This window comes from Toxotes jaculatrix, chromosome 2 (assembly GCF_017976425.1).
Source record: "Toxotes jaculatrix isolate fToxJac2 chromosome 2, fToxJac2.pri, whole genome shotgun sequence".
In the NCBI taxonomy this organism is placed as follows: domain Eukaryota; kingdom Metazoa; phylum Chordata; class Actinopteri; family Toxotidae; genus Toxotes; species Toxotes jaculatrix.
In genome coordinates, this window is record NC_054395.1 from 11,607,581 (window position 1) to 11,626,121 (window position 18,541).

The 18,541-nt window shown below is 41.4% G+C and overlaps 2 protein-coding genes across 3 annotated transcripts; one reads left to right on the plus strand and one right to left on the minus strand.

Moving 5' to 3' along the window:
- The first annotated feature begins 1,190 nt into the window (after nt 1-1,190).
- Nucleotides 1,191-10,717, plus strand: borcs6 (BLOC-1 related complex subunit 6). 2 transcript variants are annotated; one of them, XM_041061827.1, is made up of 7 exons: nt 1,191-1,240; nt 2,811-3,409; nt 3,852-4,038; nt 4,165-4,347; nt 6,965-7,128; nt 7,521-7,604; nt 7,876-10,717. In XM_041061827.1, the coding sequence occupies exons 2-7, from the start codon at nt 2,822-2,824 to the stop codon at nt 7,999-8,001; spliced, it is 1,332 nt and encodes a 443-aa protein (XP_040917761.1). In that variant the 5' UTR covers nt 1,191-1,240; nt 2,811-2,821; the 3' UTR covers nt 8,002-10,717. The 2 variants fall into 2 exon arrangements, with proteins under 2 accessions (XP_040917761.1, XP_040917769.1); XM_041061835.1 differs by having other exon boundaries at nt 1,206-1,240; nt 2,814-3,409.
- Nucleotides 10,718-12,250: 1,533 nt separating this feature from the next.
- si:dkey-72l14.3 (Glyco_hydro_56 domain-containing protein) lies at nt 12,251-17,875 on the minus strand. The gene is made up of 6 exons (XM_041052284.1): nt 17,252-17,875; nt 15,780-16,028; nt 14,891-15,037; nt 14,274-14,360; nt 13,764-13,958; nt 12,251-12,631 (listed from the first exon to the last, which is right to left on the minus strand). The coding sequence occupies exons 1-6, from the start codon at nt 17,873-17,875 to the stop codon at nt 12,251-12,253; spliced, it is 1,683 nt and encodes a 560-aa protein (XP_040908218.1).
- Nucleotides 17,876-18,541: the final 666 nt, after the last annotated feature.

An 18,541-nucleotide genomic window follows, 5' to 3' on the forward strand; every position in this document is an offset into this window, starting at 1 on the left:
TCACAAGAAGGAAGACTGAGTTTATCATTAACAATTATATTATTGTGATTTCCAAAATTTAAACTTGTGGAAAATTGTTTAGTGACATGTTGCCACCAGAAAGAATTTACTAATTTGTCTATGCAGCAACTCTTAAACCTTTGATTTTGTTTTTGATTTTCATCTCTGCTTCTTCTTTTACCAGTGAGATTTTTGTTCTGTATGGCTGTTATACTTCCCTAAAACAGTGTAACTGATCACTGAGACTTAAACATTGAGCATGAGACTGCAATGTGTTGCTATGGGAAATAGCATTAGTGCATTGAAGCACATACCTTCTAGAGTTTACCACACAGTGTGCAATCAACACAAAACCCTGAAGGTTTTCTGAAGTTTAGATGTTCAGATGAAATAATTATGTTTTACTACAAAGTGCAAAGTGGCTGTTGGAGGCTGGTAACTGAAGATTACATAAGCACAAAGTCAAACCAGGACATACTGACTCTTGAGTTTCTTGAGACTAGACACTGTACAAAAGAAACAGCTTTAGGAGTTTTTGTATAACCCTCGAAACACATGATATCCTCAAAGTTAACAGACATTCAGTTTTTCATTATTTATTTAAGGAAATTCTTCTATTGCGTCATTATTCCCCTCACCAGGAGGTCAGACTCTCAGCTGCACACACCTACACCTGAAAGAAGCCTTTCAGGCTCACCTGCCAACACAGGATGCTGAGCCTTTGTCTTCCTGTATCTTCACTCACCTGGACACTCTACTTCTATACATTTTGTATCAAAATGCAACTTGTAAACTTTGCAGAGTTATAGCCTGAGGGGCTGTGGAGTTTGTCTCCATCTGTAGGAGAATAGGGATACATACAGGATGAACCATGGTGATGTTTATAGAAACAAATTAGCCTATTCAGTTTAAGAATGCAGTTTTCCAATGTTGTGCATTATCATATTGTCAATGAGCACATTGCAGCATTCCTCTACAAATACTTGGGTTTGTTTTAAATACAATTCAGCAGCAATTGCTTGTGGGTCAGGGAGTTTCTTTTTAATTATTTAAGAAATTACGGCACTCCATTATATAATACTAAATTACTCGAGACGAGCTGGATCATTAACATTTTGAATAAAACTGTCCAAAACGCCTTTGTATTGTCAGGCGGAACTGTTGTGTTGGGATTTGAGGGGAAGGATTTTCAGAGCGGACTTGGTTGTTGATTACATTTTTCAGGAGAGAAGCAGCTCCGGTGAGTGTTTTCCTCATTAAATTGAGTACTGCGGTATTACTGTGTGCACTTAACACCCGATAATTACACATTTTAACGTAAAATATCTGTTGTCATGTACCAGTGTCAGACAATAAAAAGCGACCCGTGAAAACATTGTGGTTTAAAGGCCCGGGCAGCTAACGTTAGCCGCGTAGTGGCTAAATCATCATTCAACAGCATTCACCGTTGACAGCGAGTTAGCAAGGCGGCTAAAGACAGCAGCACATCAACTTCCTCACCGCGGAACAAGTAGTAATTCATGTCTTATTCATTTCTTTGTTGCTGTTTGTCTGTTACACAACATAGTCTTTGTCCACGGACATCTGTCCACCCCCTGCAGTCGCTGTTAGCACCAAGTCGTGGGAATGCAAGCTAGTGTTAACACTAAGTTAGCTTATAGTAAGCTAGTGCTAAGCTTAGCAGTCCACTATTACGTCATTTCACATGAATGTGGAAATATTTGTAATTTATTAGAGGCACAACTGTCCCACAAAGCAGCAGCTGGTATGATCCAATAGTCCTGACCAAAAAGAAAACAATAGGATGCTAAGGCGCATAAAGGCCAAATTTCTAGCATGAGTTACAACCTTCACATCAACACACCCAGGCTGAAGGTCCCAGCTTTAGGTCTGGAGGCTGAGAACAAACCGGTAGCATGCCAAGTCTTGACCTGCAGCGTGGAAATGTTGTGGGTCATCTGTTTCGATCTCAGAATCTAAATTTTCCGACTTTCATGATCACTTCCTTCACTTAGCTCAGCAGAGCAAAATATACAGCAGTTTTATATTTTATTGTTGCTTTTATAGAGAAACCAGGTGTTTTGTCATGCAGCTTAATCCAGCTCACACCTCTGTAGCTGTCCCTCTACTCTGTTTGCGGCAAATCTCTGTGCAGGACTGCTTTCTGGCAGAATTTAGTTTCCAAAATTTTTTACTTAAATGTGACTATGTACCTTTATTTTGGAAATACGCTGTTCATTTTACTTCATTACTGACTTGTTGTATCCCATAAACAATTTTATAATTGAAATTCCAGAAAATGTATTATACCGCAATATGTATATATATATATATATATATATATAGAACAACATAAAATTACACGTGTCACATTAAAAGATATAGTCCACATTAACCCACCATAACTGGATATCCAGGCTCAACACATATGAGTACCAACCAAACTGTGGCTGTAGCGTTCAATAATGGAGGTAGTCATATGTTTCCTGGTTTGAATTTGAACTTTTTTTTAAACTTTAGACTATAATTTATTTAGGTTTAGGTTTATTAAAGTCACTGATACATACAGGAAAGAGAATGGTTTAAAACGTGTTTATACTCCCCAAACCAAAGTATGAAAAAAAGCACTGCCCAGGTATCGTACTGGCACTAGTCCGCTATTGAGAATTTTGAAGTGATACCTATCTGTGTTAAGTAGTGGTACATGTCAGTGCATGGTACATTTCATATAGTAGAAAATGAATTGAATCATGGTTTAAATAGTTAAAAACCAGAACCTCATCCGATAATATTTTCTCTTTCTTCACCAGCAGGTGGAGGGATGAGTCTCTCCCCTGTGATTGGCACAGAAGTGCCAGAAACAGCTAATGGGGTCGTCATACCTGTCGCCTCGGAGAACGGCCCTCATGTTTCGGTCTCGGTGAAATGCGGGGGAAGCAGCAGAACACCTTGTCCTGGAGAGGCATCAGAGGACCACTCCCTTGGATACACAGAAAACCATGTCGATGTGGAAAACAGAGTTTATGATGGCGAAGGTCGCTTGGATACAGAGATGGCCATTAATGAGGCAAAGTCTAGTTTATTGTTGCACACCTCTTGGGTGACAGACCCCTCCCTCCCAGCTGCAACATGCACAGGGGACTCAGGATCAGGATCCATCACCAGAGACATTCCTGAGGCCTCTAATTCTGTCGGGCCTCCTGGAGCAGGTCTGCTGTGGGACTCAGCTCACACCAAAGACTCATCTCAGCAAGGACACTCTGTCACCACAGACAGACAGCAGACAGAGGCAGAGACTGTAGATGGAGGCACTGACAGCCAGGAGAAGGAGAAACAGGATGATGAGGATGACGAGAAGAATGAAAACAAGTGGAGGGATCAATATGCAGGAGGGAGAATACAGATGGATGTGAGTGGACTGTAGGATTATTTTTCATCTTTACTGCAGTGTATATATACCAGGTAGAAAAGAGGGCATCATGGGAATAGGAGTCGACAGATATAATGAGCATGATCTGCACTAAAGTGTAGAAAGCGTTGTTGAGCTTTTGGGGGTTTAACTATTTTTAAATAGACTCTCTTCTGACACAGTTTGCTTCAGATGAACTACAACATGTTGAATGACAATGTTTTATACAACCAGTCATAATTTTATTGGGTAAATTTGAAGGTGTGGCAAGAAGCTGTCCATCAAAGAAAAGGTCGGGATTATAAACAACAAGAGTGATGTGTAGCTCTTAGGTTGGTTTCACAATGATTTGTCTCTGTGATTTATTGAGCAGTAGTTTAACTTCTCTTTTTCACTTCCCTTTGTTCTCTACTATTGATTCACCTCCTCATCTACTTTCCAGCCTTCACAACACTACTCGTCCTCGGCCCCCGGTCCTAGCACCTCCTCCTCTTCCTCTCCCCCACCTCCTCTTCTTCTCTCAGATGACACACCCTGCCCTCCCCATGTCATGGCCCAGGTCTGGGTTCGCAACGTCCGGGGGATGCAGGATAGCAAGAGCCTGGATGAAATCAGCCAAGCGTGTGGAGGTAGCTATCTGTCAAACAGGTTCTGTGGAAATTAGTGGATATTGTAAATCTATTAAGAAGGGATTTCATATTTAAATAACAGAATTTTGTAACCTTATTTACCTGATGTTGGCTTATTCCCCACAGGCGGTTCAGGTGCCCGGGGAGGGGGCAGAAGCGGCCAATCAGAGGGCCGACGGGCCACTATCTCCTCTGCGCTGGAGCTAGAGGGGACGGTCAGCCACGATGGAGACCTGACTAACTTCATCACCAAGAACCTGGAGCAGAAGATCAAGATGAGCTCCAAGCCCAGTCTGGACTGCAGTGATTGTGAGTATGGGATACAAGCAGACCTCACTAGATTTTATTTAAACAAGTGATACGACTTCTCTTATTACTGTAATGCATAATTCAGTTTGTAGAAGTTTCACTTAACAGTTATAAGTTTACATAAGTTTACCCCAGTCCTTCAATAGAGACAGTTCACAAGGAAGTGAGCTTGCATTTCTGTGTTTGCATCAGAGGAAGTGTGTTTACATTTCATGTACTGTATGTGCTCTAAGCATCTATCTGTTGGTGTGTTTTGTGTTGTGTTGTATTTGACGAGCAGAAGAAATGTGTGCATCCATACTCTTGATATTTGAGGGTCAGGAGACTTTAACAGGTGAACTGTTTGTCCGATCCTCTGCAGAAATTGTGTCAGAAATAGCATGGTAACAGGTTAATGGCATTTTCTAGAGGAAATGGTGCGGAAACTTTAGTGCAGCATGTCTGACTCTGTCAGTTTCACAGCCAGTTTTCCAGTGCAGAGGCTAACAGGCCCAGTCAACCACTGCTCATCATTTATGCATAGCTTCAGTCATATCCAAACCATAAGAAGTAATGGAGAATTGATGCACTATATTAAGCAAATGAATTGCTGTGTCTGTTGGCTGATGATGAACTGATGGAGGTTTACATGAATCATCTGCAGCCGCGCAGTATTGTCAAGTTGCCCTTCTCTGGGCAAGATGCACTTCAGATTTGCCTCATTTTGTGTTCATCCATTTCTCCTGCTATTTCACGTATATGTATTCTTTGATTCCTTTCTACTGAGATTATTTTTTTGTACCAGCACCATCGTAGCATGCGGAAGCTTTGAAAACGTGATTACAGTAAACATATGGTCTCAGTATTGAAGAAAAGCGTTGACATAACAGAAAACCTACAGTTGCAAAAGTCTTTATTACAGTCAAAGTCTAAGGTTTTACGTTCAGAGAGAAGTCTTCTTTTTCGTTAGAGTGGATGAAAACTTTGACAAACACAGTTACACAGTGGGGTTTGTGCAGCAAAATATAAAAGAAAGAAATATAGGTGGGAATATAATGCAGCCAATAATTTCAACCCTAGTACATGGTGAGCATAGACCATACTCAGCACATAAACACCTCTTCCAGGTTTCTGAATTGTCTCACCTATCTGCTCAGGCATCTGTCCCACACAAGGGAAATATCAGCTAGTACACAAATAATAACAGCTGCAAAAAAAAAAGCATGAAAATGTGGACCTACCGGACCTTGTTAGATGGCTTTCTGACAAGTTACCTGATGCCACGCTTGTACTGTTTGCACTGTCTGTCTTTTACTATTCCTCGTTGTTTTTCGCTGGTCGTACTGTACACTGCTGTACAGTTTGTGTGAATGTGGGGTTTGATAAACCTTATTTCAAACAAGAAAATCAAAGGTTTGCTCACAGAATTCCAACCAGCTCACTCGTGTATAGAGGCAGCTCTGGGTGAAACTTTCAGCCAAATAATTAAAATGTGACGCACACTTTGCCCTTCCACTCTCTGTCCTCCTACTTACACCAGCCAGATTAAATCAGCTTCAGATTGTGTTTTAATTAGGTTGCAGGCACTCAACCCCAGAAATTGAAACGTTATTTTTTTTCATTATTATTTCTTTTTTTTCCCCCAGAAGCTCATACATTTACAACTATTCCATGAGTTAAATCGTCTCTGTAAGTTCAGCCGGTTGACCAAGTCCAGCCTGTCCATTAGCAGCCGTCTGTCTTGTCAGATTTTCCAGGAGAAAAACAATGAACCGCTGCCCCTCATTCAGAGAAAAAGCCCTCTGGATTAGAGCGTCAGCTAAACTGGCCACTCAATTTAAACACAGGGCACACACAGCCAGTGTGCCCTCTGTGGCAGCTCATTCCCTCTACCTGCTGATTCAATTAGGATGAATGACTCACAGACTTTGTTTAGACTGGGGGGATTTATTACAGAAGTCCTGCTGCACCCTGACAAGAATCTTTTCTTTTCAGAGATGGAAACTTGTTTCTTTGGTCCACCGGCCACCCGTGTTTTGTGTATTCCAAGATTTAACGACTTGAGGCACAAATGTTCTTTTGGTTAAGTGCCATAATTTGTTTAAATTTGTGCAGGCTGTCTTTTTATAAGAGCAGGTGTTTCTTCAAATGGGACTAATTCTTCAGCTGCTCTTGTGTATAATGTTTGTTTCATTTTGTCTATTTTTTCAGCACAATTTCTTCACTTTTCCTGTACAAAGGTTGTGTTTGTTATTGGTTTGCTTCACTCTCTGCCTTTGTCTGTGTGGTCTATATAAATGTGTGTGCTATGTTGAAAGTTTGATTTGACAGTCATTCATCATTAACTGAGAAAAAATGCAAACATTAGCGGGTTCCAGCTTCTCAAATATGAGGAATTGCCACTTTTAGCAATTTTAAATCATCATAAATAAAATATCTTTGGATGTTGGTATTGTTATTCACAAAAGAAGCTCTTTGAATGTGGGTTGTGGAACTTGCAATGGGCATTTTTCATTATTTTGTTTTGCATTTTATTGATTATTACTATTAATATATGAGCCAAAAGACTAATCTACATAAAATAATTATTAGTTGCAGCTCTTTTGTCGTATATTAAGTTCGTTCTATTTCTTACCAGCGGACTGTTCAGGTCCCATCTACAGAAGTCGGGGGTTGTCACGGAGACCAGCGGACATTCCACCCATTGATCCCACTGTCCTGTTGGACCTTCAAAGACACACACAGGAAGTGGCGCACAGTGTGGAGATGATGATGCGGAGCCTCAATGGAACCATCCAGAATGTGAGTCTTCAACTCTGTGTCTCCAAAAGACACAGTTCATGGTACCGACTGTGTTTAGCTTCATCATTTCTTTGCAGATTGTGTATGTTGATGATGATAAATGTACATGTGCACACAGCTGGCCCTTACTGTCTCTTACTCATAATGTCTTCTTGCCTTCCTGCTCTCTCTCTCTCTCTCTCTCTCTCTCTCTCTCTCTCTCTCTCTCTCTCTCTCTCTCTCTCTCTCACACACACACACACACACACACACACACACACACACACACACACACACACACACACACACACACACACACACACACACACACACACACATGTATTTCTCTCCCGTATGCCATTTGTTTTTGTCTGGGTAATTGAGTGATTCTGTCCATCTGTCTGTTCATCCAGATGACAGCTCTGAGTGTGGGCTACATCCAGACCTACAGAGACTCAGTTGACAGCCTGGGAGAGTCTGTGGACATGAGTATAAAGGTGACACATAGTGTGTGTGTTCATGTGTGTGTCTCTGGGGTTGTTGGTAGTAATTCTGGGAAATGTAAAGCCTTGATTATACTGCCTTGCAGACAAAAACATGGACAGCTTCACTGACACGTAGTTGTTCGTATTAAACTACTTTCTAGTTTCTAACAGACGCCTAAGTAATTACTAAACATTCTTCTTTTGAAGTTGTGATTCTTGTCCTGTTTACATTATTGTATCCACTACTGAAGTGGTGCACCAGCTCATATTTCTGCTCCCACAGGGCATGTACACGCTGATGGCTCGCTGTGAGGAGCTGGACCGTTCCATGCAGCCCATACACACCCTGGCTGCACAGATCCGTGACATCAAACGCACCCTAGATGCTCTGGAGGCGATCTGCAAGTAACCCCGCATGTCTGGCACGAAAACACAATCCCAGCTGCAAAGTTCCAACACCAAGCACATCCTGAACGAGGCCGTCTGCAAGTAACTCCACCCCTCTGCAGGTAGCACACACACACTGCAGTGAAGATTAAGTGCACCTCTGGAGTTTTGGAAACATTTCTACTAGGCATGCTGGATGATTGGCACTCATAGGCCCTCCGCTTGTTCATTGTTTGAAGATGACCTTGTTTGTGTTGTGAGATCTCAAATGAATTGCGCTTGATTCGCTCTCGGGTCTGAGCTTTTTCTTTTTTTTTTTTCTTAAAGCAGCCTCACTTCCTCTAACAAAATCTCACAAAATAACCATTTTTGGAGACGCTTGGTCAAGTGCCCTGAACACACCCACACACAGACACACATGAAGATGTGGGGACAGACACCCTCTCTCCCCACTTTACAGGAGGAATTGTGTGTTGTTATCCGTCCAGCCCCGCTTGGTTGAGATTGCACTGACATCTCCTCTCCACGTGGGGGCGATGTTTTTCTCACTGTTTCTTTCTGCCTATGGAGAGATCAGTATAAACTGCTCAGAAGACTGTGACTTTTGCAAAGGAACAGAGAGTCTATTTTTTAATCTTATGCAACAAAGATCAGATTCTTTCACTGAACGCTAAACGAAGGGAGTGGAGCATTAAATCTCTGTCTGTCTGTCTGTCTGTCTTTTTTATGTTTATTTATTCAATTTTCTCATCTTGCATGCTTTTTCAAAAACAATGCTTCTCTCAGACATTGGGAACTGACCAGTACAGCCAGATTCAGCTCAAATGCTGCTTGAGGCTTGTTGTCAAGAGTGAGAGTGTTTCACTTTTTCCACTCAGACTCTCCGACTGTTCAGTCAATTGAATCATCAATTTTAAAAAAGCAGTTAAACTTAAATGGCTGCTCCTCTAATTTTAAAGCTAGTGCCACGCGTCGGTTGGGTTAAAGTCTCACTTTCTCCGCCTGTGTCGCTGGAATCCGAGATGTTCTCGAAAACATAACTGGAAAAATATCCTATGTAGCCTTCACAGTGGCTTTAAATCTCTGAAAAGCTTCAGGTACTTAGGATTTGACTTTTAGATGCCATCAAAAGTGTAAACACTTTATGCAAGGCAGATAAGGTTAGCCAACCTGAGGATTTTTCATGAAATTTGAAGCCAATCAAAATCTTTCCATTTCCAAACTGTTTTCATTTCTTGTTAACAAACTGCTCAGTGTCATGAACAGTCCAGTTCAGCCAATTTACAGAACTAATATATGCATTACAAGAGCTCAGTTTCAAAACACATTTTTAATCCATTCTATTCTTCTTGAATGATGGTTGTCACCACTTTGCCAACCAGTGACTTAAATTAGCTGCTAATCTTCAACCGTTAATGAATTATTTGATGTTTTTGGTCGGAACGGTAGGTTTTAGTTTTACTCCTGTGAAATGGTGGATACCTTACTTTGGAACAAAACTCTCCACTGATTCTGCGTTGACCACATCTGGCTTTGAATCTTGGAAAATGTGTAAATTAAAGACAGATTGCTTAAAGTTTGCTCCTGATTGTACTGAACAGTTACAGAGAAATTACACCAAACAACAGTTAAGTTTCAGTGCAGCGTGCCCGAGCTTTTGTTTTCTTCAGCATGGAAGAGATTGAAGAAAGGAGAGTTAAATGTGGGAACAATCGCTGGACGGAGTTGGGACACAGCCGTTGGATGTGGACTGACATGGACTTGGATCACTTTTCATTGATTGCAAAGTGAGTATTTATTAGTTTAATAGACACTGAATGATTGCAGTGTCATCGGGCTGTTATTTTACCAACCTAAAGCCATGTGCTCTCATGGGGCATTTTACTTGATTTAATGAAGAGACTGTGGTACTTCTGTCTTTGCACTGGTGGCTAGCCTTGTAGTAGATCATCGTACGTGTACCTCTTACCGATGGCAGGCAATATGTAATTTGGCGTGAGTAGTGTTAATGGTGTTGTGCTGGCTTTCTTACATGGGACAGTTCAGATCTTTTGGCATATTTAATTTACAAAATGTTATCAGAGCAATACTGCAAGCAAAGTACATGTTTTAATCTTGGCCATAATTGATGCCTAAATCGTCTATAAAATGCGTAATTTTTAAACGTCTTTTCAAAGTGGAACTTAGAGCATCAGTGTGACTGCATTGTCTAAACTGTCTCTACACTCAGCTCTGCGCATTTTAATCACGTTATTAGCTCGGATTGCATCCAGTGTAACATCTACTCTTAGTCGTCTTGTCACTTTCCTCAACATTGTTGGCAAAGGTTGAAAATTATCAAGCAAAAATTCAAAGAGAGAGGGTAGCATCATAAAGAACCTTATATCAAAGTTTATAGTCATCCCGCTCCTTTGACGAAACCGAAATTTGCTCAAACATGCCCAAGACTGAAAAGATGTAAATTGTCTTTTGCATATGTAGGTAAAAATGTCCCGAGAATGGACATTCGAGTGTCCTGGTCGATTTTGGAGGTGAGAAAGAGTTCTTGGCACAGCAGATGGGAGAGGAAATATCGTTTTCTTGTTCATAATATATATAAATGTATGATTCATGAATTTTCTGTTGTACAATCAGATGCACCTGTGTACATATGATCTCTTTCTGTAACTAAAAATGATTTAGATACCCTTCGTCTTGAGTGTATATTTTAATGAAAAATAACAAATAAATTTACATGAGCTGCAAAAACAAGCATTTCAGTCTTTTTTGCAGTATACTGCCTCAGGGAGCACTGAAGGATGTGGATGGGAAAGACGCAGGTATAAACAACACTGACTTACAAAAATATATACAGGTTGCCTATTATGGACTGACATCCTGAGTTTTCTGTATTTCTTAAGAGGTATGTCCTTCGAATGAACAGATACTGCATTTATAACAGACATTTTAACCACACGAATATTAAAAGGAGTCTTAATTACATGCACGGTGTGACAAACAGGCCTTTTTCACAGGAGACACTTTGACTTGCCATAGCAGGGGAAGCACAGGTCCCAATAAACCATGACGTTGTGACAGAGAGCCAGCACCCTGGAACTGAAACAGCTTAATAGAACTCAGCCATCATTAATTTTATAATTTACGTCTGTGCTTTTCTTGCTTTGACATGTCAGACAGGACTACGGTGCAGTTTCAGCAGTTCTCAGGCAGAGGGTGCCAGAGAGCTCCGATAATTTGTGCTGCAGCTCAGCAGATAGGCCTCTTGCAGTTTTACCAACATTTGTGATGGAAGCCACTGATGTGAAGTCTGAATGTTTTTGACTGTATGCAGCGTTTGTAGGCCAAAGTCTACACACATTCTGTTTGTCTGAAATTTAGATATGCAGCTCAAACTCAATGCACAAATTAAATAACTGTATGGGCAACAGCTCTTCAAGGTAGATATAAAGGGTCGGTTCACTCAAACTGGCAAAGAACACAAGTTCCCACTTTACTTAAAGTGGTATCTGACAATGCAGAGAGTTTTGTTTCTATTTTTCCAGGTTTTAATATTTTCTTTCTGCTAATGAAAGTGAGTGGGATTATTTTTGGTGCCCACAGAACTGAAAAATTAAATAAAAAACTGTTCCAGTTACTTTGGATAATCTACAGACCTCACTGTCAGTAGTTTTCATTGAAACCACTTCCTACTGAAGAAATAGTCCCTGTGAAATGTGTTGACAGCAGGTTTTTTTTCTTGGGTGAACCGGACCTTTAACCCGGCACATCCCTTCACTTTCAAGAGAAACTCCCGACTGCATGAGGCCTTAAAATGTCGTTTCCACAGAACAAGGCTCAGACGAGTACATGGAGAAACAATAAAACCTCATTGCGCATTTGACAGCGTTTATCTGTGGTCGGACGACTGTCAAACTGATTTGCTATGATAATAAGCTAATAGCAGCGAACCCATAGGTCAGTCTTAATTTAATTTAGAAATTTCTCCTTTCATGAAAAAGGTTTAAATACAGCCAGTAGAAACTGACAGTCGTCAGTGACAATAGTTTGTACCACTGTCTCTTGGCACATCCAGTGATAGGTTTTGATTTCCAGCTCTGGACATAGTTTGTCCTCCGTTTTGTTTTGTGGGATACTCTAATCAGGTTATGTTCAGCTACAAAGCAGCACACCTGCAGCCAGCAGGGATCCAGTGTCTTGCTCAAGGGCACTTCAGAGGGGCTGTTATAGCCCAGACCTTCCAGGTGAAGGTGTGTTTGTTTCACATTGTAAGGTCACAGGGGTAGACTTTCAGCCACCAGCAACAGCAGGAGAAGAGTCAGGGTTGGGGTACTCACTGGGTTTGCACCACCGTCTGTAGGTACAACCAGTGAAGACGTTGGACTGGCAGTGCCTGGTGAACTGCTTCCTCTTAACTCAGTCACAGAGGCACCTTTTGTTGTGGAAGCAGTTGTAGGTCCCACTGCATCCCCAGCATTTTCTTCTACTGTCCTCACAACAGACGCTCCGTCTTTGGGGGACTGTTGGTCTGAGACGTCCCTGTCTGCTGTCTTGTACCACTGGCACTGGAAGTCTTTCTTCCATATCTCAGCAGGGTCTGGCTCAGCTGGTTTAGTGTCTGTGTCCGGCTGATCTGTGGCTTTTGCTGCCTCTGCCTGAAAAGGATGATGTTAAAGTTAGGAAACAGTGTTGCTGTAATTTTCACACACAATGGTAAAACATTTAAAAATGCGGGTCTGAAAATTGAAGATTAAATAATGCAGTTAAAATTCAAAAGGAAATATGAAAATGTTCATAGTGTTCTGCAGTTAGAGCAATATTCATACTTTATATTGTGTTGTGTTGTACTTTTTTATGAATATTACCAAAGCCCCATCCAGAGATTTGCAAAAAAAAAAGTGATGTGTTCCCAGAGAAACACAGTGTTCCTGTTTTCACTGGTGGAGGATCAAACTCTAAACACCAAAGATCCTCAGGCAACTGGACTCCCTGCTGTTTTTTTTTTTCACTTTTTTTTTTTTTTTTTTTTTTATAAAGTCACGCCTGGTTGTCTTTATCAGTCGTGACTCAGAATGAGCTGTTCTGTTTCCAACTTTCCACACAGAGAGAACATAAGCTGGGAACTTGTTTCTCTTTTACACGTGCCTTTCACAGTGTGTGCACAGGCTTTTATGAATCAGCTGTTCATTGGCAGAAGGGGGGGGGGGGTGAGTCAAAGAGGCAATCAGGCCTGTTTTTTAAGGGCATTGTACCAGCCTCTTACATCTCCCCAGTCTCATGTTTGTGAATATGAATTCATTGTGGTTTCTGTACAGTTCTGTTCCTCAAATAATGCAGTAACTTAAAGACTAAAACACACTGTGATGTTTACACAGTTCTTTATTGCATGTTCTTAAAGCTTCAAACCCCCAAAATGACCATATTGTTGAATCAACATCTCAAATCAGTTTAAACAAAACTGTAGTTTGTAGCTAATTAACTGGAAACTCAGTGGAAGTGAGACCTGTTTCATCCGTCTCTTAAGTCACGACGTGTACTGGAGCGTGTCATGGTTTTGCATAATGACACACAGCTGCTTTGATGATGTTGCCAGTGCGAGACCAAGGACAGAATGAGCCTGGTTTATATCTGAACAAGCTTAAACAGGCCTCTGTCAACATGTGTAGTAGGCGTCCAGCTCGTGCTTGTGCACAGAATCAGTGATGAGTGGAATACAGTGCATGAGCAGGATTCTTTAAATATGGCACAAATAAATCTTAAAATCTGCTTAGATTTACATTCTCTCACCTTTTCCGTCACCTTCTCCACCGGTTCAGATGGGGGCGGCAGGTGGAGGTAGGCCGAACTATCGGGGTTTTGACGCACGCACCGGCCCTTTCCCTGGCACAGAGAGGCTGAGCACAGTCGAGTTGCCGTGGTTACGTTGATGGAGTAGGGCCCCAGGACTTTGCGGACGAACTCTGCCAGGTCCTGACACTCTCTCTGGGAAACGAACACAGTCCAGTTTGATTTAAACAGGGAGCAGGAACAGTGGTATGGGTTGACAGATACGGGAGGAAGTATTTTTCCTTTGTAAAGTTAATATCTTTTTTTATGTTGAAGAAGAACAGGAATAAAAAACAAATTTTCAAATCAAATTTTTAGAACAAAGCAGGATGAATAGTTAAATTGTAAAAATATTCGTTTATAAAGTGAAACTGGGGGGGGAAGTAGAAAACTATCACGCATATAAATAACGATAAATGTGCAGACGTATTTGTGGGTGTATATACTTTATGCAAATGTATATGGGTGTACCTCTGTCTTAGTCTCACTTCTCTCCCAGATGACAACTCCGGCTGTTCCCATGGCAGCACTTTCTCCTATGGTGCTGACCAGGTCTGTCTGCAGAGAAAAAACATACAATAAAAGAAGCTATAAAAGAGTTGAAGCACAGCGCGCTCTCAACTTTATGCTTGTCACACAGTCCTGACTGTAAGTATGTGGACAGTGACACATTTTTTGTTCTTCAGGCTCTGTGCTTTAACACATTCAGTCTGAAATACAGTGATGGATAATACATTAAAATGTCAAGTCTCAGCTTTAATTTGAGTAGGTTTACATTAATGTAGAGAGACAGTAAATACACTATTACACTCATCATATGAAACCTGTTTATTTTACCACATGATCCTACACCTTTTAATAAAATTGCAGTCTAATAGTAGTAAAAACTAATTTCCAGCCTTTAATTATTTTCTTTTCCAAGTAAAATTTGAGTCAGGAAATAATCAGCTGTGAGACTGTTCTGTCTGTCTTTGCCTCTTGTTCAGCTTTATCACTGATCCCTTTCAATGTTTCTAAGTTGGAATCCGATTGTGGTGCATGTGGATCAAATGCTTGACATATCAGACACATCAGATGTTATATCTCACCTGTGACAGGAAGGTGTTAGTTGAAGCGTAGACGCTCTTGACCAGTGGGAATACAGGCAGATCAAACGCCGTCCCAGTCAGAGATGATACTCGTAATGCTTCTCTTATTTGACTGGATAAATAAAGCCTGGCTCCAGTGGTCCCACCCTATAAAAAGGGGGGACATATTTAACACATTTTTAACTATAAAAACAAGGTGCAGCACATTTACACAATGAAGTGCTTAAACAACAGTAAACTGTAAATTAGATTTTTTTTGGTCTGTTAAAGCTCCTTTTACAATTTTTCCCTGTGTCACATCAGCTGAATGAGCTGAAACTGGATCGTCATCTTTGTCAAACGCAAGACACTCTGAGGTTTGTTGGGTCTGCTCTCCGCTACGTCTCTGGCTTTGACAAGGAGAAGTTCTGTAACGTTTTTTAAAACCGCACCGATAAACCAGACATGGCATTTTTCATTTCACTCGATTTTTGGTTTTATCCTGGGAATAATTTTTCTGCTGTCATTGAGAGTTTTGTTAACTGCTCAGGGGACAAGCTTGAGTTTGACAGTAGTTTTCACAACTTTTTGTAACTTGTGACTCCTTCCTCCCCACAGTTATGTTCCTGCTTGTATCCAGCCGAGTCTACGTACTTATGAGAGCGTAGGCTTTAAAAATATAGTTTCTTTGTCTTGTGATTAGGCTTCCTATGCTCTCTTTATAGATTATTCTCTATTCTATTATAGGAAGTTTAGCTTTAAGGTCAGGCTGGGCATGAACAGTTAGTAATATAAGAGAGGCAAACTGAAAGCTACATATATATGTGTGTGTGTGTGTATGTATTTCTTTTTTACACAAAACATAAATGTGAGAGGATACACAAAAAAACAGTAAAGTAACTTTACCCACCTGCAGCTTCTCCAGGGTGAGGAGAGGGTAGAGGGCGGAGCATCGTTTCCAGAGCCACAGAAGCTCGTCGTTAAGGGCCATCTCTGCAGCAGGGCACTGGCCGGTGTAATTGGCTAACACGGTTTGGGTGGGGTCGCCGTTGTAGCAGCTGGGGTAAGGGGAGACGCCCCATAAAGCTTTGGGCCGTAATCTTTTGACCTCCCGTAGAGTCTCCATCATTACTGACTGGGCTGCTGCCTCGAAGTCCACCTGTGACAGGATCAATAGATCACCTTTCAGTTCCCCCCCCCCCCCCTCCAGACATTTGAAACGACCAAATACAACACAATTAGAATCATAATAGAAATGTGCTGAACTGTTCCTATTGAGGTAGCTGTCATTTTGATCACTCTGGTTTTAATAGACCTTTGTGGATAATGTAACCAGTCGGTGAGCTCGATGGTAGCTATATGGCAGGATTGGATTTATAGGATTTTTGCATCAATATGCTTATTTGCCAGGAATTTAAAGGAACAGTTTGACATTTTCAGAAATACACTTTTCCACTTTATTGCCAAGAGTTAGAGGAGAATATTGATAAAACTCTTGCATCTGTATATTTGAAGCCTCTCAGCATCTCTAAAGCTCACTAATTAACACATTATATATGTTTGTATAACGTGTATAAAAAGCATGATGTAAAAGCACCACGTTGTGATCATGTGACCATTTCTTGACCAAACACAGTCAAATCTTCACAGTGACAACAAGACTCCAGGAAATAGTCTGGCACATGACTCCCTGTAAACCGACAATGTGCCACTTTTACACTTGAAGCAATAGCTTCAAATTTACTCTACAGATATGAGAGTTGTCAGTCTTTGTTATTTTTTTTTAAATCACTTTGTGTGAACCTTTTCTCTGCATATTTATGATTGAATATACCCTTTTAAGAACATTATGATTTTATGCTACTGTACTGTAACTATTCAGTTCCTTCAGTTCCTCGATCTCTGCCGTGGATGTTTATCCTGCCTGTAGGTTTTCCATTTTCCCTCCTCCCATTTCTTCCTTTGGTGCGTCTTTAAAGGTGCCCTCATCGTAACTTTGAAATATCATTGCCAACATAATTAGGACACTTTGGTGTAATGGTACCATAGTCATGCTATTAGTGATCAAATCCCTGTGGATATTTGCATTTTCCATCAAAGATTTTCTTTTCACTAAAGTAGAAACACTTTTGGAAGTGTGCTTTTTTTTCATCAGCACCTTGCATACTTCACCGTCTGCCAATAATTTTGACTGTTTTCTCTCCATCTCCACCCATGCTCCCTCAACCTTTCCCTCATCTTTCTTTCCTTTTCATGTTTTGTCCCCATCTCACTTCTTTTTTCTGGCAGACTTCTATTTTTCGCTTGCTTGTCCCTGCCACAGCTGTCCCTTTCTTCTAAAACCTACCGTTTTTATCCCCTCTTTATCTAAACTTTCCTTACCTGTGACCACTTCTCCACCTCTGCCGGGGTCCAGTTAGGAAAGAAAGCCTTCAGTAGATTTCTCGATGCCTCCAGGTACATCGCCTGCTTCGCTCGGTTCCTGGACCACTGGGGGGACCACTCTGCCCACCGCAACACCCCCAACCCAAGGTACCTTGGGGCAGGTAAAGCTGCCTCCAAGTCCTGCTGTGTCTTCTGGAGGTGGTTGTTTAGACGCGTGTGCTGCGGTAGCCCCCCATTGACCGGCGTGTCTTTGTCTACATAATATGGGTAGGTCCCCAGCGTGTCCTCGTAAAAGACAGCCACGCGGCCCTCCTGTTCCATACTGAAAGATCTGGGATCTGGCCGACCAGAGCAGGAAGAGTCAGGGATGCCCCAGAAGATGATAAAAGGCTGTCCAGACAGGAGAGGGGGGCGGGCTGGCTGGGGTGGACCGGCTGTACAGAGGTCAGCAAAGGCAGTAAATAGGAGGACGAGGAGGGGCAGTAAAACCGGAGGCTGGACTTGAGGAAGGGTTGGTGAAAAAGTTGTGGCTGATGTTTGAATCCTGAGATTGTGAGGGGTCAGTTTTAGTTCTGGTTCTGGCTCTGGGTCTGGACGCGACCGTGGCTCGGTCCACGCCATTGGAGCGGCCACCTCTCAGGCTGTCACCCCTTCAGGCCCTCACAGCCGATCATGTTCCTGTAAAACACAGCAGAAGTCAAACCCTTTGTCCTCGGACTGTAATGTGATACGGTCTCTTAAAAAAGGTTATGATACATTACATATTTTCTCTCTGAGCTCTCACTGGATCCACCTTCTACAGACAGTCTTGATGTGAACTGTGCAGAGTGAAGTGTGTGGATTATCCTGATTAACTGGGACATTGTGTCTCGACAGACAGGTTGCCATTATACCTTTGTGTACAAGGCTGTACACAGTAGTAAAGCAACAACTTCCTTGCAGTTTTTGTCACATGAACCCATAGAAGAAGACAACACACAACATTTAAATAATTTTCTGTATCATTAAGATGACACAATGAACAAATCTGCTCTTCTAGATTAACTATCCAGTTTCAACATTGAGTGGTAAAATAGCAGATCTCAACTTTGCGTATTAAAATTCAAAACAACACAATTCTTCTTACTGCGTACTTATGTTATCATCCTAAATGCACACACTTTTTGTTTACACCATATGTCAATGGCCTGCTGCTGCTCTCAGCAAACATGGCTTCTCTTAAATGAATGTTGATCTTTTCATAATTAAAAAAAAAGTCAAACCCACTGCTTCTTCTCAACAAATAAA

What these genes read in the sequence shown, in the direction of transcription:
- si:dkey-72l14.3 (XM_041052284.1), bottom strand. Translation starts at nt 17,875, where the DNA reads ATGGCGTGGACCGAGCCACGGTCGCGTCCAGACCCAGAGCCAGAACCA. An exon ending in TCACCCTGGAGAAGCTGCAG is followed by an intron (nt 15,038 to 15,779) that starts GTGGGTAAAGTT and finishes CCCTTTTTATAG; the next exon opens with GGTGGGACCACTGGAGCCAG. An exon ending in CTAACACCTTCCTGTCACAG is followed by an intron (nt 14,361 to 14,890) that starts GTGAGATATAAC and finishes TTTTCTCTGCAG; the next exon opens with ACAGACCTGGTCAGCACCAT.
- borcs6 (XM_041061827.1), top strand. Translation starts at nt 2,822, where the DNA reads ATGAGTCTCTCCCCTGTGATTGGCACAGAAGTGCCAGAAACAGCTAAT. An exon ending in CAGTCTGGACTGCAGTGATT is followed by an intron (nt 4,348 to 6,964) that starts GTGAGTATGGGA and finishes ATTTCTTACCAG; the next exon opens with CGGACTGTTCAGGTCCCATC. An exon ending in TCAATGGAACCATCCAGAAT is followed by an intron (nt 7,129 to 7,520) that starts GTGAGTCTTCAA and finishes CTGTTCATCCAG; the next exon opens with ATGACAGCTCTGAGTGTGGG.